This window comes from Pristiophorus japonicus, chromosome 13, assembly GCF_044704955.1.
Source record: "Pristiophorus japonicus isolate sPriJap1 chromosome 13, sPriJap1.hap1, whole genome shotgun sequence".
NCBI classification, from domain to species: Eukaryota; Metazoa; Chordata; class Chondrichthyes; family Pristiophoridae; genus Pristiophorus; species Pristiophorus japonicus.
In genome coordinates, this window is record NC_091989.1 from 92,840,954 (window position 1) to 92,865,568 (window position 24,615).

The 24,615-nt window shown below is 49.3% G+C and overlaps 1 protein-coding gene across 1 annotated transcript in view; it reads right to left on the minus strand.

The window, feature by feature from the left end:
* The window catches only part of LOC139278706 (RNA-binding Raly-like protein), a 1,090,435-nt gene that overhangs the window by 110,521 nt on the left and 955,299 nt on the right, over positions 1 to 24,615 (minus strand). The window contains exon 4 of the mRNA XM_070897767.1: positions 17,700 to 17,750. Coding sequence (XP_070753868.1) covers positions 17,700 to 17,750 — 51 coding nt within the window. The remainder of the gene's footprint in view (positions 1 to 17,699; positions 17,751 to 24,615) is intronic.

Sequence of the window (24,615 nt, forward strand, 5' to 3'; positions counted from 1 at the left end):
CAAAACTGTAATGTGGAAAGGATTTGTTTAAATGATGTTCTCAAAAAGCTTGTCTTTTTCTGTCATCTTCTCAAAATCCCTTCTTGATATTGCTGAGAACAAAGTGTTGGGAACTTTCGAGGGTCGGGACTCAGGGGCCCCAGGGGGGCGGGGCCTTGGGAATCAGCTATCGTGAGAGAGTGAGACTGGGGAAATGGGGGCTTGGGGAGGGAGAGAGAGACTGGGGAATGGGGGCTTGGGCGGGAGAGAGAGACTGGGGAATGGAGGGGAGAGACTGGGGAATAGGGGCTCAGGGAGACTGGGGAATGGGGCCTCGGGGAGACTGGGGAATGGGGGCACAGGGAGACTGGGGATTGGGGGCTCGGGGAGACTGGGGATTGGGGGCTCGGGGAGACTGGGGATTGGGGGCTCGGGGGAGAGAGGAAGACTGGAGAATGGGGGCTTGGGGGAGAGAGGGAGACTGGAGAATGGGGAATGGGGGCTCGGGGGAGAGAGGGAGACTGGAGAATGGGGGCTTGGGGGAGAGAGGGAGACTGGAGAATGGGAGCTTGGGGAAACTGGGGATTGGGGGATCGGGGGAGAGAGGGAGACTGGGGAATGGGGGCTTGGGGAAACTGGGGAATGGGGGCTCGGGGGAAGAGAGGGAGACTGGGGAATGGGGGCTTGGGGGAGAGAGGGAGACTAGGGAATGGGGGCTCAGGGAGAGGTGAGTGAGAGAGACTGGGGAATGGGGACTTCGGGGGAGAGAGGGAGAGACTGGGGTACGGGGGCTTGAGGCGAGAGATGGAGACTGGGGGGATTGGGCTTTGAATTGAGGGCAGCGAGGGAGACTGGGGAATGGGTTGGACATGGGGATGAATATTCTCTGCAGAGACGGACTCAGCAGCAGCCTGGTGGTGAGTGGGAGTGGCTATGAGAGAGGAGCAGCCAATAAAGGGGTGAGTGAAACCGGGGGGTGAAGACCGAGGATTACCACTGATAGAACCAAAGTGGGAAGGGAGAAGACAGGTCCTTGAACTCAGGGCTATTAGACAATGGAATGCTTCACCACGCAGCTATTGAGATAAACAACCGTTGATTAAAAGGAATGGATAATGTAACACTTGCTTTAGTCACACTTTTCACTTCCCCTGCGCAGTCTCTCTTAATCATAGTCACATTTATTATAACTATACCCAAATTTATTCGAATCTGCCTGGATTTCTTTTACTTACCTCTGATTGGCTGATTAACTCGCACCCCTGCCTTCTAATTTCCAAAGAGCTGCAGCAGACGAGTTAAAACAAACTAAAAAGCAATTGAACAGTTTGAAGCGAAGTGTCGATGTAAGGAAGCCGAAACGTTCTAAATAATGAATTTTTACAATCAGGATATCTTACACTCTCTGCCTCCTGCACCAGGCTGTCTTTCTTACAGATGCAAAGCAATCTGAAAATGCTGTGCTTCAGCACACTCTCCCCAGCAACATACCGCTTCCACTGTCTCCATCGTGTTAATTGGCCTGTCAGTCAAACAAGCGCAGGATTACGATCTGGAGCCCGACTTAACCTGACTGCAGCATTCCTTTCGCGAACGCAGAGCCTTAAAGCAACAAGCACCTACAGCAACAACAGCAACTTGCTGTAGTAGAGCTCCCCCTAGTGGACTACTGCTCCACCTAGTGGACTACTGTGGTAATGTAACGGCTTAGGTAAATCCAATAAAAGGATCATGTGACAAGGTCACATGGCAAGTTCCCCATAGAGCCATCTTGCAGTGTGTTTGTGATGTTGTAAAGAATGAGGCTGGAATTGCGGTGGAGGCAATTGCCTCCGACCTGAAACACTTCTACGAATTTACCTGGTGGTCCGGGAGGAGCGTGGGATTCCGGTGGGGAGGCGAAGCGCGCTCCCGTCCTCCAGATTCCCACGCAGAAGGTGCAGTCACATGTGACTGCTCAGCCAATCAGGTACAGTATTCCACAGCTTTCTCATCAATAGCAATGGGAACTCCGTATCTACCAGTTCTCATTGCTATTAATGGGGGGGAAAAAAAACAAACACACTAATAAAAAATAAAAAACAGACCTCACATAATTAAAATTAATTGAAATTAAAGTTAATATATGCCTTAGAAAAAAATTATATTTTTCCGATTTTTAAAAAAGTTTGCATGCGCATTGTGCGCTGAAAACCGGCTTTTCCGATGTCTCCCCGGGTCCGTAGAAACTTCTTACAGACTCCCAGGGAGGCCTGGATTTCCAGGCCAAAATATCACATTAGCATTTCTATAGTCCCTTTCTGGTAGTAAAATATCCCAAGGCACTTCACAGGACTGCTAACAAACAAAATTTGACACCGAGCCACATAAAGCGACATTAGGACAAGTGACCAAAAGCTTGGTCAAGGAGGTAGGTTTTACGGAATGTCTTAAAGGAGAAGAAAGAGGCATCGAGGTTTAGGGAGGGAATTCCAGGGCTTAGAGCCTAGGCAGCTGAAGGCACCACCACCATTGGTGGAGCGATTAAAATCGAGGCTGTGCATTGGCCAGAAGCTACAGGTATCTTGGAGGGTTGTAAGGCTGGAGGAGATTACAGAGACAGGGAGGGGTGAGGCCATGGAGGGATTTGAACACAAGGATGAGAATTTTGAAATCAAGGTGTTGCCAGACCAGGAACCAATGTGGGCCAGCGAGCACAGGGGCTATAGGTGAATGGGACTTGGTGCGAGTTAGGACACGGCAGCAGAGTTTTGAATGAGCTCACATTTACAGAGGGTGCCAGGTAGGTGACCAGCCAGAGGAGCATCGGCATTGTCCAGTCTAGAGGTCTATTGTACCTGGCACAGTGATCCTGCCTCATTAACCAGTCCATCCCCTTCATTTATCGATAGCAGCGTCACAGAAGGACCCCTACAAAACTTCATGCTGCTACCAAACTTTATCGATATGTTGGGGTGAAATATTGCTTTAAATTGAACTGCAGGAGTCCAACATGTTTGGATTAGTAAAAGGTCATCTTAGGACTGATATCAGGAAATTCGTCTTCACACAAAGAGTGACCAATGTGAGGTATAAACTTTCTGATAGAGGACTGGGGGCAAAAGTCCTGGGATCATTTCATTGGATGCTACAATGCGCTGATGTTAATTCATCCCTCCCAAGGGATCCGAAGAAAGGCCGAATGGCCTCTCTGTCATGATCTCTCTTGGTGTAGGGTTTTAAAAAAAGTTTTCCCCTGGTTGTTCCAGGAGCAAACACATTGGGGGCAATTTGAACCTACCAGAGGCAAAGCCACATCTCTCAACCGACCTGTTTAATTGGCTGTCCCAACAGGAAAGTAGGGAGGGTACAGAGGAGATTTACGAGAATGTTGCCTGGACTTGGAAAATTTTAGCTATGAGGACAGGTTGGATAGGTTGGGTTGGTTTTCTTTGGAACCGAGGAGGCTGAGGGGAGACGTTATTGAGGTGTATAAAATTATGAGGGGTCGAGATAGAGTGAATAGGAAGGACCTATGTCCTTTAGCAGAGGGGTCAACAGCTAGGGGGCATAGATCTAAAATAATTGGTAGAGGTGTAGAGGTAATTTGAGGAAACATATCTCCACCAGAGGGTGGTGGGGGTCTGGAACTCACTGCCTGAAAGGATGGTAGAGGCAGAAACCCTCATCACATTTACGAAGTACTTGGATGTGCACTTGAAGTGATGTAACCTACAGGGCTATGGACCTAGAGCTGAAAAGTAGGATTAGGCTGGGTAGCTCTTTTCGGCTGGCACGGACACGATAGGCCGGAAAGGCCTCCTTCCATGCTGTAAATTTCTACGATTCTATGAAACAGCATTGCTGAAAGAAGCAGCAGAACACCTAATGACACTGACATTTCTGGTTGAACAGAATAGAACTTGCGGCTTGTCATGTGCTCAGGACGACCCCAAGGCACCTCACACAATAGTAATTATTTTTAGGAAGTGCAGTCACTGTTGTCCTGGCAGTGGCCAGTTTATGCACAGCAAGATCCCGTGCCCTGGGACTTCCGCGACGGCCGGTGCTGCCGAGGCAGGCGGCCTGCATTTGCAAGCATCCGTCTGGCGAGCCGTCTGTGGAAGTGCGGCAGGCGCTGGCAGCTCACCCTAAATATTTAGATTAGGCCCGAGGACCAGTTTCCCATGATCCCGTGGGAGCCTCTGTATTTGGGCCACCTATTTGAAACCTTAAAAAAGGCCTGAAGGAATTTCCAGGCCATTCTCCCAGAGTTCATTTTGCACCAGGAGGTCTTCTGTGACCATCAGGTTGAATCCGGAAATGAGGGGGTTGACTAATGAAGATAGCTTGAGTAGGTTGGGCCTATACACATTGAAGTTCAGAAGAATGAGAGATGATCTTATTGAAACTTATAAGATAATGAGGGGACTCGACAAGGTGGATGCAGAGAGGATATTTCCACTCATAGGGGAAACTAAAACTACGGGCATAGTCTCAGAATAAGGGGCCGCCCAGTTAAAACTGAGATGAGGAGAAATTTCTTCTCTCAGAGGGATGGAATTCTCTACCCCAGAGAGCTGTGGAGGCTGGGTCATTGAATATATTTAAGGCGGAGATAGGCAGATTTTTGAGGGATAAGGGAGTAAAGGGTTATGGGGAACGGGCAGGGAAGTGGAGCTGAGTCCATGATCAGATCAACCATGATCTTATTAAATGGCAGAGCAGGCTCGAGGGGCCAATTGGCCTACTCCTGCTCCTATTTCTTATGTTCTTATGTTCTTATCATCATTTTCAACAACAGGCAACTTGCATTAAAACGTATTCTGCAACTGACACAGTGAAAGGGCAGCGTGTTGTGTGATTGGAGTGTCAACCAGTGGCTCAGTGGATAGCACACTCGCCTACTAAGTCAGAAGGTTGTGGGTTCATGTCCCACTCCAGGGACTCGAGCACATAATCTAGGCTGACACTCCAATGCAGTGCTGAGGGAGTGCTGCACTGTCGGAGGTCCGTCTTTTGGATGAGACGTTAAACCGAGGCCCCATCTGCTCTCTCAGGTGGATGTAAAAGATCCCATGGCATGATTTGAAGAAGAGCAGGGGAGTTATCCCCTGCTGTCATGGACAATATTTATCCCTCAATCAACATAACAAAAAACAGATTATCTGCTCATTATCACACTGCTGTTTGTGGGAGCTTGCTGTGCGCAAATTGGCTGCCATGTTTCTTACAGAACAACAGTGACTACACTCCAAAAGTACTTCATTTGCTGCAAAGCGCTTTGAGACATCCGGTGGTCATGAAAGGTGCTATATAAATGCAAGCCTTTCTTTCGTTCTATGGCTGTGATCGAATGCTTCGCTGGGTGGGTATGTATAAAGAGGATTTCCCTGCCAGAAATCAAACCGACTGTTCCATGTTGAAGGGCAGCTGCAGGTTGCACCTTAGCAGAATACTGCGAAGCAGAGACCTTGACAGCTGCTCAGGTTCATAAACTGCAATTTACACCTTGGGACTGCTCGTCAAGTCAAGAAGTGGCCACCCTGGGGCGGGAAACTGAATTCTCGTCGACCTTGTGAGAAGCGACAGCGTCAGTCATTCCTGGGTCAAGTGGATCAGGAGTAACAATGGCCTGTTTCCATGCTGTCAGTTCCATGTCATATGCTAACTATTGTATGCAGCTAAATGCTCTGGGTGCTATTTGAGCGGAAGTATTGACAACGGTTCAATTAAAAGCTCCTTTGTGGAGGGCAGCTGGTTGACAGGGCGTTGGAGCACCAAGGTACTAGGCGGTGAGACGTAGGTTTGTGCCCGACTCTCGCAGTGAGCTACCGACTTCAATGGTGGCATTGCAGGAAAGACAAACTTAATGGGCACCCGAACCACCCTTGCACAACTCCAGGCTGCCCATTATAGAGTACCACAGGCAGAATCCTCAGGGTAGGTCAACTGGTCAGGGACTCTGCAAGGTGCAGGGAGCAAAAGGAAAAATACATTTCAACAAAAAAATAAAAATGCACCTTCATCAATTACAGACGGTTCTAGTTAATTATCTGCACTATTAGGTCTCAGCGTTCTAAACAATTAAGGGCTTCCTGAGTGTAATTGCTTGTGATGGAAGGTAATTGAAAAAGGTACCTCTGTGTAATTGTGTATGCAACACTCGTAGTTATATTGAGACCAAATGCCAGAAGTTTTGGTAAAAGTCTAATGCAGTTTGTCAGATGGATAAATGGTCAGGGTGAGTTTCTGGCAATGTGAAGTTGGACAATCTGAATTGGGAGCCCACTATCAATGCCATTGTGGTTCTTAGCTCGACACCATTGAACACAATGATAGATAGTGGTCTAAAAGTGCATTGAATAAACCATGCCAATACATGGAACTGGGGATCGGATGCAATATGTACTGGAGACGAAAGATCTGAGTGATCCACTGCAACATACAACCAATTGTTCCTGCAGCTACAAAGAGACAATGTTTGATGGTGCTCAAAAATAAACTTGCAGAATGGGCATATAATTGGCAAATGAATTTCAACATTGATATGTGTGAGGCATTACATTTTGGTTAAAAAAAATAAGGTCACATATTACTTGGAAAATAGGAATCGAAATGGAGTAGAGGGGCAAAGAGATCGAGGAGTACAAATCCACAAATCACTAAAAGTACCGACACAGGTTAATAAAATAGCAAACCAAGCATTATTTTTTAGAGGGATAGAATTGACAAGTAGTAAAATTATGCTAAACTTGTATCGAACCTGTAGACCACACTTGCAGTACTGCGTACAGTTCTGGTCGCCATATTATAAAAAGGATATAGAGGCACTGGCGAGGTGGCAGGGAAGATTTACATTGATGGTACCAGAAATGTGAGGTTATACATATCAGGAAATAATGAACAGGCTGGGTCTCTTTTTTTTTTGAAAAGAGAAGGCTGAGAGGCTAGACCTAATAGAGGTCTTCAAAACTATGAAAGGTTTCGATAGAGTGGATAGAGAGAGAGTGTTTCCACTTGTGGGGAAGAGCAGAGCTAGAGGCCATCAATATAAGATAGTCACCAAGAAATCAAATAGGGAATTTAGAAGAAACCTCTCTACTCAGAGAGTGTTGAGAATGTGGAACTTGCTATCACAGGGAGTGGTTGAAGCGAATAGTATAGATGCATTTAAGGGAAGGTTAGATAAGTATATGAAGGAGCAGGGAATAGAGGGTTATACTGATAGATTTAGATGAGGAAAGATGGGAGGAGGCTCGAGTGGCATGGCTATTTGGGCCGAGTGGCCTGTTTCTGTGCCGTATATTAAGAACATAAGCATTACGAGCAGGAGTAGGCCATTTGGCTCCTTGCGCCTGCTCCGCCATTTAATAAGATCATGGTTAATCTGATCATATTCTACGTGATTATATGTAGTAATCTCTGGATTACTCCCAGTACCACGCCCTCATCATCATCATAGGCGGTCCCTCGAAACGAGGATGTCTTGCTTCCACACCAAAAAAGAGGATGAGTTCACAGGTGTTTCAATGAAGGACCTGAACTACATCCTGAAGGGTGGAAGATGCCTGTGTGTGAATTTTTGTAACGTGTGGTGGCCGTTGCACACCAGCCACCACACGGGCTTGACAGAGCTATGTCTTGGTCCAGTGGCAAGGGTTCCCCATGTCGACTGGAGACCAGCTCTGCAGCATGGACCTAGTACGCACACGTATTGTAGTGTGGCCTGGCCCGTGCTGCCCCTGGGCCCCTGGCCCCAAACTCGTGCCTCCCCTGGGCCCCGATCACGTCCCTCTGCAATCTCTCGCCGCTCCTTCACCCCAACCTCGCCACTCCTGCTGCATCTGCCCTCGCTCCAATCACCAACCTGGACCTTGATGACATCACTCTTTGCTGCCGTCGCAGCTCGTGCTGCCCCCTGAAGTAGCATGGCTCCACGCTGCTCCCAGGCCGCTGCTCATCGCTCCTTTTATGGCCCCGACCTGCCGCTGATAGTCTCTTGCAGGTCAGGGCCTCTACGCACCAGTGAGTATAGGAATAGTCGGATAAGACAGGTTAACCTGTGGCTGGAGAAATGGTGCAGGAGGGAGGGCTTCGGATTCCTGGGTAAGTGACCAATTCTGGGGCAGGAGGGGCCTATTCAAGGTGGGCGGATTTCAGCCCTACATAGCTGTTGGAATCTGGAATCACTTCTCAATATTCAACTTGGAGAGGCAATTCAGTCACTTCGCTCCTTGCATTACATTCATATCAGAATGCTCCTCAGAACACGGAGGTATAACAGTCTGATTGTCCAGTCAAATAACCAAAGTGACTGGGGCTTCATATCACAGCTTCAACAGTGTAGTCACTAACATCTCAGTAACTAGTGAGTGAGGGAAATTTTCTTGCAATATGCACTTTGAGCTATAAAAAGCACCAAACTGTAGATTTCGTTCTTCTAAATTTGAATTGTGTCTGAAGGGAATAATTTGAGCTACGTAACCCGAAGGGTGAATTAAGAATAGCAACAGGGAGCAGATCATTTATCAAATATATTAAGAAATCTGGGGGCCGAAATTGCCCAGCGCCCCATTTGGGGGCAGTAACCCAGCCGGGGTGGGACTTCCTGTGCCCAACGTGGAAGTCCCGCCCCGTCTGCCAAATTTGGGTTACCGCCCCTCACAGGAAGTGGAGCGCATTGTCGTGCATTCCACTTCCTGTTGGGGCAGTGCCGAGTGTTCCGCAGGCGGGATTGGCAGCGCTAGGTGGCTTCTCCATGTAGCACTGACGCATTTTAATGCCCCTCCCCTTCCATTAAAGGGAGGGACACTTTTTTTTCCAAAAATATACTTTATTCATATAAAATTTTCACAATACATTGGAAAATAGCTCAGTACCATGCAGTCAGCAATTCCATACAATTCGTTTGGATGCTGACAGCAGTTCCATACAATGCACTAGCGTGCATTTCATTTCAAGGTACAGGTTAGTACAATCCGTAAATCACGTTACATGTAGTACTGTGCAAATAAGGGTATTACATGAAGCAGATGAGAACAGGTTTACATTCCAGGATACATTTCAATGCCGATCACGAATCACGTTACATGTAGCACTATGTAGATGAAAGCAGTACATGGAACGGATGGGGATACATTTACATTTCTTTACAAGTTACTAAACAGTGCAGAGACTTTCCTTATACATGGCACAACACAGGTGTTTTTCAGTACATGGCAGTCTATGTATACAAGCAGATTAACAAGTACAGCTCGAGGGGGGTCTGATTCCATCCCCTGGGTTTAGCATGACGGAAGGGCCTTAAACTCTGGCTCTTCCCCATCGTGCCTTTGCGGCGACTGCACCAACCTTTAGTGCGTCCCTCAGCACGTACTCCTGGACCTTGGATTGCGCCAGTCTGCAACATTCGACCATGGACATCTCCTTGCTCTGGAAGACCAGCAAGTTTCGGGAAGACCAAAGTGCATCTATCACCGAGTTGATGGCTCTCCAACAGCAGATGATGTCTGTCTCGGTGTGCATCCCTGGGAACAGTCCGCAGAGCACAGGGTCCTGTGTTACGGAGCTGCTTGGGATGAACTTCGATAGCAACCACTGCATCTTCTTCCAGACCTGCCTTGCAAAGGGGCAATCCCGAAGGAGATGGATGACACTCTTGTCCGCAACACAGCTGATTCGGCGGCAGAGTGCCCGTATCTCTGAAATCCCGGCTGTGCATGAAGGATCTGACAGGTAGGGCCCTTCTCATTGCCAACCAAGCTACGTCTTGGTGCTTGTGTGAAAGCTCTGGCGATGAGACATTCTGCCAAACGAGTTCGACAGTCTGCTCAGGTAACCGTCCAACAGGGTCCACCCTCTCCTTCTTCCGTAGGGCGTCCAGGACCTTGCATGCTGACCACTGCTTTATGGCCTTGTGGTCAAAGGTGGTTTTTTTGAAAAACTTTTCCACGAAGGACAGGTGGTCAGGCATGGTCTAACTGGTTGGAGCGTTCCGTGGCAGCCTGGCCAGACCCATCCTTCGCAATACCGGGGACAGATAGAATCTCAGCAAGTAGTGACACTTGGTGTTTGCGTATGAAGGGTCTACACACAGCTTGATGCAGCCGCTCACAAAGGTGGCCCTCAGGATGTCTCTGCGGACACGGTCCATTTTCGATCTCCAGACGAAATGGAAGACGGCTCAGGTGACTGCCACGGCCCAGGAGCGGGATATGGGCCAGACCTGCGCCATGTACAACAACACTGAAAGCACCTCACTCCTGATGACCAGGTTCCTTCCTGCAATGGAGAGGGAGCGCAGCTTCTACCATTCCAGTTTATGTTTGGCTTTCGCGATACGCTCCTTCCTTTTTGACGCACGCCCCATCCGCTCCGAACCATATTCCCAAAACTTTCAGGTAATCTGACTTAACGGTGAAGGGAATAAAGGATCAGTCAGCCCAGCTTCCAAAGAACATGGCCTCGCTTTTGCTGCGATTAACCTTCGCCCCCGATGCCCGTTCAAACTGGTCGCAGATTGTGACCATTCCGCGGACCGACTGCGGATCTGAGCAAAAGATGGCGACGCCATCCATGTACAGGGAGGTCTTGACCTGAGCGCCTCCACTGCCTGGGATTGTCACCCCTTCAATGCCCGCACCCTTCCTGATGGACTCGGCAAAGGGCTCGATACAGCACACAAACAAGACAGAGGAGAGAGGACAGCCTTGCCTGACTCCAGATCTGATCGGAAAGCTTTCAGTTTCCCAACCGTTGATTAGAACTGTGTATAGCAGTTGGATCCAATTGCGGATACCCTCCCAAACCCCATCTTGGAAAGCACGTCCATCAGGCACATGTGCGATATCCTGTCAAAGGCCTTCTCCTGGTCCAAGTTGATTAAACAGGTGTCCACCCTCCTGTCCCGCACGTAGGTGATCATATCCCTGAGTAGCGCGAGGCTATCAGAGATCTTCCTGCCGGGGACAGCGCAGGTCTGGTCCGGGTGAATCACCAGCTCCAGAGCAGACTTCACCCTGTTAGCGATGACCTTCGACAGGATCTTGTAGTCCACATTGAGCAGCGAAATGGGCCACCAGTTTTTGATTTCCTCCCTCGCCCCCTTCTGCTTGTAGATGAGGGTGATGATGCCTTTCCTCATCGATTCTGACATGCTGCCGGCCAGAAGCATACCCTCGTACACTTCCAGCAGGTCTGGGCCCATCCAGTCCCACAGAGCCGAATACAACTCGACCAGTAAGCCGTCGCTTCCGGGAGTTTTACTCGTCTCGAGGGACTGGACGGCCTTTGTCAGCTCGTCCAGAGTTAGCGGGTGGTCCAGACTCTCCCGCTCGCTGTCGTCTAAGACCTCCGAGATAGACAACAGGAAAGACTTGGAGGCCGCGCGATCTGTGGGCTTGACGTCGTTAAGCCCGGCATAGAAGGATTTGCTGATCCTCAGCATGTCAGGCTGCGAAGACGTCACAGAACCGTCTTCTTCCTTTAGGCTGGTGATCACAGAACTCCCCCTGTGTAGCTTTTGGAAGAAGAAACACGAACACGTCTCATCCTGCTCGACGGAGCGGACTCTGGAGTGGAAGATGATCTTGGAGGACTCTGAGGCAAAGAGCGAGGCTTGCTGGCCCTTCACCTCTTGGAGTTCCTCCGCGACATCGACCCCCATTGACTGCAGCAGGAGCAGGTTTTGCATACTCTTCTGGAGTTGGGACAATTCCCTCTGTCTCCCTCTCACCTTCTGAACACCTTTGAGGATGAAGAACCTCTTGATGTTTGTCTTGATTGTTTCCCACCAGTGCATCGGGGAATCACAGAGGGGCTTTACAGTTCTCCAACCTTTGTAATCCCTCTTGAGTTCCTCAACGTTTTCCGGAGTCAACAGTTTCAAGTTGAGCTTCCATATCCCCCTGCCAATTTTCTGGGTTTCCTGTGGGAGGCAGTCAGCCAGTAGGAAGCAGTGGTCAGAGAAGAACACCGGCATGACGTCGGTGGATCTGACCTTGAGCGTGTGGGACACAAACAGTAAGTCTATTCTGGAACGGACGGACCCGTCTGGTCTCGACCAGGTGTATCTGCGTGGTGCTCCGTCTGCAGAGTTGCTGAAGACGTCGCACAGCTTGGCGTCTTTTACCGTGTCCATCAGGAGTCTGGATGTGGCGTCCAGTTTGCTGTCGGCTCTGCTGGATCGGCCAGTCGCATCAATGATGCAGTTGAAATCACCGCCCAGAATGACCGGTCTGGATGTCGCCAGCAGCAGCGGGAGCTGCTGGAGGAGGGCCAGCCGCTCGCTTCTGAGAGGCGAGGCATACACGTTAAATAGCCCTCGGCTGCTACGAGGAGGCGGCCGCCCACCACCTCCTTAACTTCGGTGATGGTGGAGTGGCCTCCCGCAGCAGAATGCCCAGGCCGGAGGAACGGCAATCGTTGCCTCCTGACCAGATGGATTGCGACCACTGCCGGTAACTGCTGGAGTGCGGCAGGCCTCACTCCTGCAAGAACAGCAGGTCTGCCTTGACCTTGGCGAGGTAACCCAAGGTGGAAACACATTGCGTAGTCGACTTAACGCTACGCACATTAATGGATGCAATCTTTAAACCCATTTTTAAATTGGTGGTTACAGTCCAAACATTACATTACAAACACTCAGTTCTTTGGCCCTGTGGCCTGTTCCCGCATACATAGGTTAGCTTTAAAATCTTTTACTGCACCTTGGCTGAGATATGAGTTGTCCTCTACCTTGGGGGTGCTTCGACCAGGGGATGCCAGCAGTGTTGACGGGGAGTCCTCCATGTCAAATAGGATGCCTTCCCCTGGTGTTGGTTGTTCCTTGTATGCATTCCCTGTGGTGTCGTCACTCACAGCGTTCTGGAGCTGGGGTGCATCTGTCACTTTATCGCTCCCGGAGATCCGGAGCGAGGGTACATCAGTCACTTCGCTGCTCCCGGGGTCCCGGAGCTGGACTGCGCTGGTCGCTTGGCGTTTTGTCACTTCTTCTGCAGATGGTAGTGGGGACTTTTGCCTCACCCTTCATCATCGGAAGAGCTGCAGCCACTGCTGACCGTTGTGGACGGTAGCCATCTTCTGCCTCTCGTTTCTGCAGGAGGCCTCTTTTCCTTCGACTTGCGGGCCTTCTTCTTCTTGGTGACAAGCTGCCATTCCTGTTCCTCTTCTGCTTCTGCTCCCTCCTCTTCCATGGACTCGGTTTCTTGGGTGGAGTTTCACTGCTGAGTGCTAGTGTTAGTGTCTGGCGGCTTGCCGTGGCAGACTTCCCTTCCTCCTCTCGGTCAGTGTCGATTAGGGCGGTGGTTTGTTCGCACGGTGTCTTGGTGAGGAGGGAGGTGCAGGTCTCCTCTGGGGTGTTGCACTCCTCAGCTTTCTCCTCACATGTCACCATGTTCTTTGCCACCTGCGCATAGCTGAAATTGCACTTGGGGCAGGCTTTGTACAAACGTCCAGCCTGACCACAAAGGTTGCAGCACTTGCTCTCTTTGCAGTCCTTTGTCTGGAGTCCTTCTTTCTTGCAGTTGCAGCAAATGATTGCTTTGCAGCTTGCCGCCACGTGGCCTACTTTCCCACAGGTCCGACACACATTGGGTTGTCCAGCGTACACCATGTAGCCCGACTTCCTCCGAAGGCGAAGCTGGAGGGGGGGGGGGGGGTGGGTGCAGGATGGTTCCATTGCGTCCTCTTTTAAAGTGACCTGGATGTGGTGCTTGCTGGTCCAAATCCCAAACCAGTAGTTCATGTCCACGCTGTTGCCTGCCCCATTGACATACCTGGCGAGGAATGTCAGCACATCAATGACTGGGATGTGGGGGTTGTACGCTTCCTCTGTGATGGAAGGGTGAACAGCAGTTCTGCAGTCACTATTGACCGTAGTGGTTCACCCAACTCCTTCATGCCTTTAGGAATTTTACGTATTGGGTGACATTTCTGAGGTTACATCAAAGTAGCCTCTCTTCGGAAAGTCCTGCAGGGCGAAGATCTCCGCAATCTTCATGCTGCACGATCCAAGCAGGATGTTCTTGACGAAGAAGGACCGGTCGATTGTCGTCACTCCTCCCGCTTTCTTAGCTGTCACCCGAATATGGGGTTCTAACCCCCTGGTTCGCCGCTTGGTTGGCCGCCATCCGGTTTGCAGCTTCGTCCTTTCAGCTTGTGTTTTGGCCAAGGCCTTCCATCTTTTGCGCTGCCGGTCTGGCAGCTTGGGGAGGGACACTGTGAACTCAGCGGGCCCTTTGATGGCCTCCACTGGTCACCGGGGCTGCGTGATGCCGTGGCCTCAGCTCGGCACCCAGGCTGCACGATCGCAGCCCGGACCACGCGACATCCAGTGAGTCGGCCAGAGAAAACAAAATGGCGGCACGGGGGTGCAGCCATTTTGTTTTCTCCGTCCCGGGAGCGGAGGTTGGCCCGGTTCGCAACCCGCAAGGCTGGCGTGGGCCCTCTTTGTTGCCACAGGACCAACTGGTTGTATGTTACAGTGGATCTCTCAGATTATTCGTGGCCAATTTTATGGGAGCTGGTAGCCCCTGCCCCACCGCGCCCCCTCCTCCCCCCCCCCGAAAAACAGGCTCGTGCCCTGTTAGCATAGGGAAGTGCTAACAGAAGGTGCAGAACAGAGAAATTTCGCCCCCCTGCTATTGGTTAAATTTGCACTGAGATGTAACGGGAGATCAGCAGTGAACCAATCTTTCTTTTTACTGCAGGGGCAGGTTATCCAATTTGAATAATTTTGCTTCTGGTTGAGCTAAGTGTCCCCTTCTGGACAGATGGTGGATTCAGCACTAGTGGGGTCGCAGTGCAGCAGAAATGTCTCGTTGCGTGTCCAACTCACATGACGAGCGGGTAATTGATTTTAAGCTTCAGAATAGCCTTGTACAACATGCTGTTATATTGCAACCCAGACTGAAGACCAATGAATGGAAAACCGTAGGAAGCACTCCCTGATGTGTGTTTCTGTCGCATTCTGTCCCAAAACCAGGCGTGAAATGTTGTGTTTCACGCAGCATTTTCCCTCCTGTGTGACATACTTTGTCTTTCTTCATCCCTCGGCTTCATTGGCCCCGATATTAACGAGGAAGTGGGGAGAGTCCAGATGAGCCTGGTAATGGGCGAGGGTCCCACGGAGACGAGGTTGCAAAGCGACCAAGGGTGGGAACTAAATATTCCAGGTTAATTAACTTTTAGAAGAGATAGGCAAAATGGAAAAGGAGGAGGGGTAGCCCTGATAATAAAGGATGGGATAAAGACAGTGGAGAGAAAGGGGCCGAAATTGCCCCTCTCAGAATGGCCCGTTACGCTAAAGGGTTTTCGCCTGGGGGCGGAAGCCAGAGCGTCCCCACCCGGAATTGCCCCCGAGGCTCTGCCGGCGAAATGTGTTTTGTGCCGCGCCTCACCGCCCTATGATTAGCGCATCGGCGCGCCGACCCCTTATCGCCCCGCGCAGATCTTATTGAATGGCGGAGCAGGCTCGAGCAGCCGAATAGCCCACTCCTGCTCCTATTTTTTACGTTATGCCGGCAAGGCTGGGGACGTGGAAGCCCTGCCGATCTTAAAATCATTTACATAAATCACTGTAGACTCCTGTTAGACAGTCTGCCTGATCGGCAGGCGGAGTCAAGGACCAATGGCAAGAGGCCACAGCCAGGGAGCCATGGGAACAGTGATCTGCAGATTTGATTGGTCCAATACTTTCTCAGCTGGCTTTCTTAAACTCCAACTCATCAAAAATATGCTGCCTGTTTCCTCTCCCACACCAACGCCCGCTTGCTCATCAGCTTCCATTCTTGGTGACCTACACTGGCTCTCGGACCCCCAACACCTCAAATTGTCTTAAAGCCTTCCATGGCCTTGTCCTCCCTATGTCCTCCAGCCCTACATCCCTCTGAGCTGTGTTTCTCTGATTGCAGCCTCTTGTGCAGCCCCTTCCTTCGCCCCACCATGAGTGGCCGTGCCTTGAATCGTTTAAGTCCCAGACTCTGAAATTTCCATCGTTAACCTCTCTGCCTCACCCCCTTTAAGACCCTTATCCATCAGCCCTCCTAATCGCACCTTCTTTGACATGACATAGGTTTCCCCTCACACTTCTATGAAGTGCATTGGGATGTTTTTGTACATGTAGGGCTGGATTTTCCGGTCTTCTGGGTTTCGTCCCGGAGCGGTGGCAATGGCGGCAGTGAGGTGTTCTGGGTGTTCGCTCCACTTTCCAGTGCACCGCGGCGATCCTCGGATCTGGCAGCACCACCTGGAAGAGATGGACCGGTGTGCAACGCACCTGGTTGCGACACCGGCGTGAGTTTGAACTCCTGCCCGACCTGTCCGCCCGGAAGTGCATCCCGCAATATGAACGCCTGGGAAATCAGGTGGTACAACCATCCCGACAGCGAAGAGGTGAGTAATGGACTCCTAAAGTTAAGGTGATTGTTTTGTCTTTATATTTTTTAGCAATTTGTGTTGTGGTGGCGTGGGCTATGTTCTAGGAATGTTTTTGTGTTTATTTAGTCCCCTGCCCCGCCCACCCCCGCCCTCCAGGTGTCTCTCGGAGCGCTCCCAGCTCTTTAGCTTGGGAGCTTCCCATCTTTCCGCCAAGAGAGGTGTACAAGGCCTCCCTTAGCGCTGCACCCTCTGACTCAGGGCCTAGCAGCCCAAACTTACCTACTGAGGTGCAAACAGTTCCCGGGCGCTAACTTTCCCGCCCCGCTGTCGATTTCGCTCCAAAAACATCAAAGCCTAAAATCCAGCCCATAGGGAGTAACTTGTTGTTGCATCACTGCCCTGATTTCTACTTATGCAGCTCATGTCAAATTTTATAAATCTCATAATACTCCTGTGAAGTGGCTTGGGACATTTCACTATGTTAAAGGTGCTATATAAATACAATTTGTTGTTGTTGTTGTTATCATCGTTTTAAAATTTCTCCAAAGGCCTCACCACTCCCTATCTCTGTAACCTCCTCCAGCCCCACGACCTTCCGAGATGTCTGCCCTCCTGACTCTGGCCTCTTGTGTATCCCCTACTCCCTTTGCTCCAGCACGGACTGCCGTGCCTATAGCTGTCGGGGCCCTGAGCTCTGGGATTCCCTCCCTTAAACATCTTCACCTCTCTCTCCTCCTTTAAGTCTCTCCTTCAAACCTACCTCTTTGAATCATCCCTCCCAATAGCTCCTTCTTTGCCTCGGTGTCAAGTGTTTGTCTGATTTGGCTCCGGTGAAGAACCGTGGGACATTTTCCTAAGTTAAAGGCGCTATATAAATGTAATTTGCTGTGCTGTGCTGACAGTTGCGATCATTACTGAAAAACCAGAGGCTATTTCTGTAAGCTGAGGGGTAGTGACTGGCCCCAAAAGCTGTGGGCAATATTATTAATTGCACTTTACTGCAGCCTTATTTTTCTACAAGTCGAAGCAATCCATGGCTTTCCACAACACTGCACTGGATATGGTGTTGCATTTGCCGTAATGACTTCCTTCCATCCTACTTTTTGCTGCGAGTTTTCCTACATGAGCGAGGGGGCTGGAGAGAAAGAAAAATACAATTCTGAAGCAGCACTGTCATTTGGTAGGCGGGGTGGGGGGGAGGGGCGGGCGTCATTTCAATAGACTTGAGTATGGTCAGGCTTTTCGTTAGTTATGAGATACTGGGAGTAATTGTCACTGTCACATAAAAAAGCCAGAGCAATTCCGGAAAAAAAAGTGAAGGCAAGCGGCTAAAAGGATCAAATTACACGCGGCCAACGTACCTGTCATAAAATTCGTCTCTGTAATAGTCGTAGTCAAAGTCATAGCCACTTCTGCGGAAAGAAAAGAAGCCATTCAGTTAGGAGCTAAGCGAGTGCTGACAGCATCTTAAATAATTCTAATGACTCTGTGACAGCAGTTGTTATTTATCTCGAGTCAGGTTAGCTGGCTGGCAGCACGGGTCCCGAGGCTCGGGGCAGGGAGAGAGGAAACAGTCAAGCAAAGGCAGCAATAAGGATTGTACAGAGCAGCGAAGGAGGACACCTGCAGCCCAGCTCTGACGGAACGCCTTTTGCTGTTGCCGCATTGACTGCGTGCCCAGATAACACGATGATCGACCGGACCGCATGGCCCTGCATTGTATTGTTTCCGAAATTGGAAACGGCACCACTTTTTTCCACTCGATATTTTTTCAAAAATTAAATTCTGGGGGTGTGGGCTTCACTGGCAAGCACGGCATTTATTGCCCACCCCTAATTGACCCTTGTGAAGGTGGTGCTCAGCATCATTCTTCAGACGCTGCAGTCCGTTGTGGTATATATCACGCAGCCCATTCAAGGAGGGTCTGCGCGACACTGTAAGCCATTTTGTGCTAGGCATGGTGTGATGTGGAACTGGTTTGCCGAAGGTTTTCAACAGGAATTGTTCGCCTGAGAAATCTTCTACTCCCCGTGCCACAGTGTATTTCAGATCACAATAGCTCTCTTCACCACCGCACCCCTCAAAAAATATTACTTTTAATAGTTACGAACAACAACAGCTTGTATTTATGTAGCGCCTTTAACGTAGTGAAATGTCCCAAGGCGCTTCACAGGAGTATTATGAGATAAAAGGTTTACACATAACAACATAAGAAATAGGAGCAGCAGTCGGCCATCTGGCATCTCGAACCTGCTCCGTCATTCAATAAGATCATGGCTGATCTGATCTTGGCTTCAGCTCCACTTTCCTGCCTGCTTCCCATAACGCTTCACTCCCCTATCGTTTAAAAATCTGTCCATCTCTACCTTAAATATATTCAATGACCCAGCCTCCACAGCTCGCTGGGGCAGAGAATTCCAAAAATTCATGACCCTCTGTGAGGAAAAAATTCCTCTTCATCTCCGTTTTAAATGTGTGGCCCCTTATTCTGAAACTATTCTGAAACTAGTTCTAGATTCCCCCACGAGTGGAAATATCATCTCTGCATCTCCCCTGTCCAGCCCAATCAGAATCTTATACATTTCAATAAGATCACTTCTCATTTTTCTAAACTCCAAGGAGTGAGTATAGGCCCAACCTGCTCAACCTTTCTTCATAAGACAACCCCTTCATCTCAGGAATCAACCTCGTGAACCTTCTCTGAATTGCCTCCAGTGCAAGTATATCCTTCCTTAAATAAGGAGACCAAAACTGTATGCAGTACTCCAGGTGTGGTCTCACTAACGCCCTGTACAGTTGGAGCAAGACTTCCCTACTTTTATACTCCAAGGGGCAACATGTCGATGAGAAATAGGAGGGGGCCAAGGACAGATCCTTGGGGAACACCAGAGGTAACGATGCGGGGGCGGGAAGAGAAGCCATTGCAGGTGATCGCTGGCTACGATTAGAGAGATAAGAATGGAACCAGGCGAGTGCAGTCCCACCCAGCTGGACGATGGTGGAGAGGCGTTGGGGGAGGATGGAGTGGTCAACCGTGTCAAAGGCTGCAGACAGGTCAAGAAGGACGAGGAGGGATGGTTTGCCTTTGTCACAGTCACAAAGATGTCATTTGTGACTTTGATGAGAGCCGTTTTGGTACCGTGGCATTCATAGAAACTGGATTGGAGGGATTCAAAGATGGAATTGCAGGAAAGATGGGCACGGATTTGGGAGGTGACAATGTGTTCAAGGATTTTGAAGAGAAAGAGAGGTTGGAGATGGGGCAGTAGTTTGCAAGGATGGAGGGATCGAGAGTTGTTTTTTTGAGGAGGGGTGATGGCAGCAGATTTGAGGAAGAGGGGGACAGTAACCTGAGGAGAGAGAACCAGTAACAATGTCGTCTAACATGGGAGCCTGGAAAGAAAGTTGGGTGGTCAGCAGTTTGGTGGGAATAGGGTCAAGGGAGCAGGAAGTGGGTCTCATGGATACGATGAGCTCAGAAAGATCATGAGGAGAGATCGGAGAGTAATTAGAGAAAATTGTGAGGTCAGGCCTAGGGCAGCGTGGATCCTTAGAGGAGGTTTGGCCCAATGGGCTAGGAGAAGGAAGGGAAGAGGCAGAGGCAGAGGCGGCCGAACGGATGGTCTCAATCTTAGAGACAAAGAAGTCCATGAGCTCCTCACACTTATTGTCGGAGGTGAGGGCGGAGACTGGGGAGAAGGGGTTTAAAAAGACGGTTAGCAGTGGAGAATAGAAGCCGGGGTTTATAAAAGGAGTAGGCCATTCAGCCCTTTGAACATGTCCCACCATCTAATTCGATCATGGCTGATCTGCACCTCATCTCCATTTACCTCCTTTAAGAACATAAGAAATAGGAGCAGGAGTAGGCCATATGGCCCCTTAAGCCTGCTCCGCCATTTAATACAATTATGGCTGATCCAATCATGGACTCAGGTCCACTTCCCCGCCCGCTCCCCATAACCCCCTATTCCGTTATCGTTTAAGAAACTGTCTATCTCTGTCTTAAATGTATTCAATGTCCCAGCTTCCACAGCTCTCTGAGGCAGCGAATTCCACAGATTTACAACCCTCTGAGAGAAGAAATTCCTCCTCATCTCAGTTTTAAATGGGCGGCCCCTTAATCTAAGATTATGCCCCCTAGTTCTAGTCCCCCCCATCAGTGGAAACATCCTCTCTGCATCCACCTTGTCAAGCCCCCTCATAATCTTATACGTTTTGATAAGATCACCTCTCATTCTTCTGAATTCCAATGAGTAGAGGCCCAACCTACTCAACTTTTCCTCATAAGTAAACCCCCTCATCTCTGGAATCAACCTAGTGAACCTTCTCTGAACTGCCTCCAAAGCAAGTATATACTTTTGTAAATATGGAAACCAAAACTGTACGCAGTATTCCAGGTGTGGCCTCACCAATACCCTGTATAATTGTAGCAAGACTTCCCTGCTTTTATACTCTATCCCCTTTGCAATAAAGGCCAAGATTCCATTGGCCTTCCTGATCACTTGCTGTACCTGTATACTAGCCTTTTGTGTTTCATGCACACGTGCCCCCAGGTCCCACTGTACTGCGGCACTTTGCAATCTTTCTCCATTTAAATAATAACTTACTCTTTGATTTTTTTCTGCCAAAGTACATGACCTCACACTTTCCAACATTATACTCCATCTGCCAAATTTTTGCTAACTCACTTAACCTGTCTATGTCCATTTGCAGATTTTTTGTGTCCTCCTCACATCTTTATATCGTCAGCAAACTTGGCTACGTTACACTCGGTCCCTTCTTCCAAATCGTTAATATAGATTGTAAATAGTTGGGATCCCAGCACTGATCCCTGTGGCACCCCACGAGTTACTGATTGCCAACCCAAGAACGAGCCATTTATCCCAACTCTCTGTTTTCTGTGAGTTAGCCAATCCTCTAACCATGCTAATATATTACCCCCAACCTCGTGAACTTTTATCTTCTGCAGTAATCTTTTATGTGGCACCTTGTCAAATGCCTTCTGGAAGTCCAAATACACCAGATACACTGGTTCCCCTTTGTCCACCCTGTCTGTTACATCCTCAAAGAATTCCAGCAAATTTCTCAAACATGACTTCCCCTTCATAAATCCATGCTGACTCTGTCTGACCAAATTTTGCTTTTCCAAATGTCCTGCTACTGCTTCTTTAATAATGGACTCCAATACTTTCCCAGCCACAGATGTTAGGCTAACTGGTCTATAGTTTCCTGCTTTTTGTCTGCTTCCTTTTTTAAATAGGGGTGTTATATTTGCAGTTTTCCAATCTGCTGGGACCTCCCCAGAATCCAGGGAATTTTGTTAAATTACAACCAATGCATCAACAATCCCTGCCACTACTTCTCTTAAGACCCTAGGATGCAAGCCATCAGGTCCAGGGGATTTATCCGCCTTTCGTCCCATTATCTTACTGAGTACCACCTCCTTAGTGATTGTGATTGTGTTAAGTTCCTCCCCCCCCTCCTATAGCCCCTTGACTATCCACTTTGAGCCACCTCTCTTCATATCCTTACAGAGAGTTCAGCATCTTTGTTGAGTTGCAAAATAAATGAATCTCATTGCAGAGCTTTTGACGACAATATCAAATTTGCACATATTGAAATGAAACCTGCACCTCCTTGAGCATTGTTAAAATTCAGAAAAGCCGTCTGTGAGATAGATGCTGCAATTTATTGGCACTGGAATTTATTGGCACTGGAATGCACTATATCATGCGGTGGTCCAGGTCTATGAACTCGCACTCATTTTGCTTCAGTTTACTCACTTTAGTATCTCACTTTGCAAAATAACCATCACTCCAGTGCAAACCGGTTTAGCCTCCAGGGGCTATTCTTCATCATAAATCTCACTCCCATCACTTTCCCCCGATGTAGACAGTCCTGCCTAAAACTCTGTCATTTTCCCACACTTTGGGTTGCGATTTCGCCAACCGTAGCAGGTTCGGGATGGCCGGGGTCGATGGCGGGTCACGACCTCGCTCTGGCTCCAGCCCACACTATGAAAAGAATCTTCCATTGATTGGGCTTGTTAAGCTCGCCCTTGCAAGGTTCTCAGCCAATTAAAAGGAAGCGGGTCTGATGATGTCATTTGATGACCCGTCATCAACCGGTTTCCTTAAAGGGACCATGTCCACATTGATTTTGACAGTTGTGCTGTCATTGGTCTGAAGCAGTGAGGTGTTGCAAACACTACACAGAGGTGCAGGGCTGCACCCAGGCTCTCCCCTCACTCCCTCCAGACTTCTGAAGTACTGGGAGTTTCCAATGGGCAGAAGAGACCACCCCAGGCCATCAAAATCTTTTAAAATACTTTTAAAGTACCTCTTAATGATGTTAATTGGCTGGTCGATCACTTGGTGTCGGGCCTGTGATCCACAGCCATACCCGGCACTTTGTAAACGTACAAGGAGGCGGGTTTAGAGCGAGATTCCGCCTCACTGTCAATCACGGCCATTATGACAGCGGGCCCGCCTCCAAACCCGCACTCACAGGGCTGCTAAGATTCCGGCCTATGGGGGAGTTTGAGGCCTCTGTCCCCAGGGATGCTGAAGGATGACTTATCGCACTGTTCCCGCCAGCAGTGTGAGGTCCCTATTTTAATCAGGGCCTTTCGCTGGGCCAGTAGACTGCCTGTCTCAGTTAGGCGGTAGACTCTATTAATATGCAAATTGGGATTCATCATCATTATCAACAACAAGTTGGGATCCCAAGATGCACATTGGACCCTCAAATTAGAACAAAGCAGCCCGCTTGATTGGCACCCCATCCACCACCTTCAACATTCACTCCCTCCACCACCGGCGCACCGTGGCTGCAGTTTGTACCATCTACAAGATGCACTGCAGCAACTCACCAAGGTTTCTCCGACAGCATCTCCCAAACCCATGACCTCTACCACCTAGAAGGACAAGGGCAGCAGGCGCATGGGAACACCATCACCTGCAAGATCCCCTCCAAATCGCACACCATCTTTACTTGGAAATATATCGCCATTCCTTCATCGTAACTGGGTCAAAATCCTGGAACTCCCTCCCTAACAGCACGGTGGGAGCACCTTCACCAAATGGACTGAGGCAGTTCAAGAAGGTGGCTTACCACCACCTTCTCAAGGGCAATTAGGGATGGGCAATAAATGCTGGTCTTGCCAGCGACGCCCACATCCCAGGAATGTATTTTAAAAAAAGGACAGGACTGGGCGGAGTGTGTTTTTGTGGGGCTGAGAGGGGCCTGAGTGATCCTCCAGGCTCCACAAATCAAACTGGAATGCTGCCACACTGGGTCCCCCGCCCCCTCCCGATAGTGGACACCCTCCCCGCTCCCCCCCTCCCTTCTCTTGGCCCAGAGCCGCTCGATTTCTGCCCGCTGCCCACCGGCCCGATGCTAACAAGAAAGAAAGACTTGGATTTATATAGTGGCTTTCACCACCACCACCACCGCACGTCCCAAAGTGCTTTACAGCCAATGAAGTACTTCTGCAGCGTAGTCACTGTTTTAATGTGGAAAACGCAGCAGCGAATTTGCGCACAGCAAGCTCCCACAAACAGCAATGTGATAATGACCAGATCATTGGTTTTTGTTACATTGATTGAGGAATAAATATTGGTCAGGACACCGGGGATAACTCCCCTGCTCTTCTTTGAAATAGCACCATGGGATCTTTTACACCCACCTGAGAGAGCAGACAGGGCCTCAGTTTAACGTCTCAAATGAAAGACAGCACCCCCGACAGTGCAATGCTCCCTCAGCACTGCACTGGGAGTGTCAGCCTAGATTTATGAGCTCAAGTCCCTGGAGCAGGACTTGAACCCACAACCTTCTGAATCAGTGGCAAGGGTACTACCCATTGAGCCACAGCTGACACTGGTTAACAAGGCCCTTGACATGGGCCAGGCCGTCCGTCGGGATTATTGAGCGACCAATGGCTACGTTCCATTACTGGCTAGTCATCTGCCTGACCACCGTCTGGGGAAAAATCTGTCCCCACATTGCTGTAATCCATTAAAGGATCATGAAAACAATGCAATAACTAAGTCACTTTTACACTGGCCTTCTATTAATTCGTATCCCATGATTCTGTGAGCCAGCTCCCAGTAAATATGCTGTTGAATCCAATTTTTGTACTAACTGTATATAGCCCAGTTAGAAATAAGGACTTGCATTTATATAGCGTCTTTCACAACCTCAGGATGTCCCAAAGTGCCTCACAGCTATTTAAGTGCATTTGAGGTGTAGTCGCTGTTGTAATGTAGGAAATGTAGC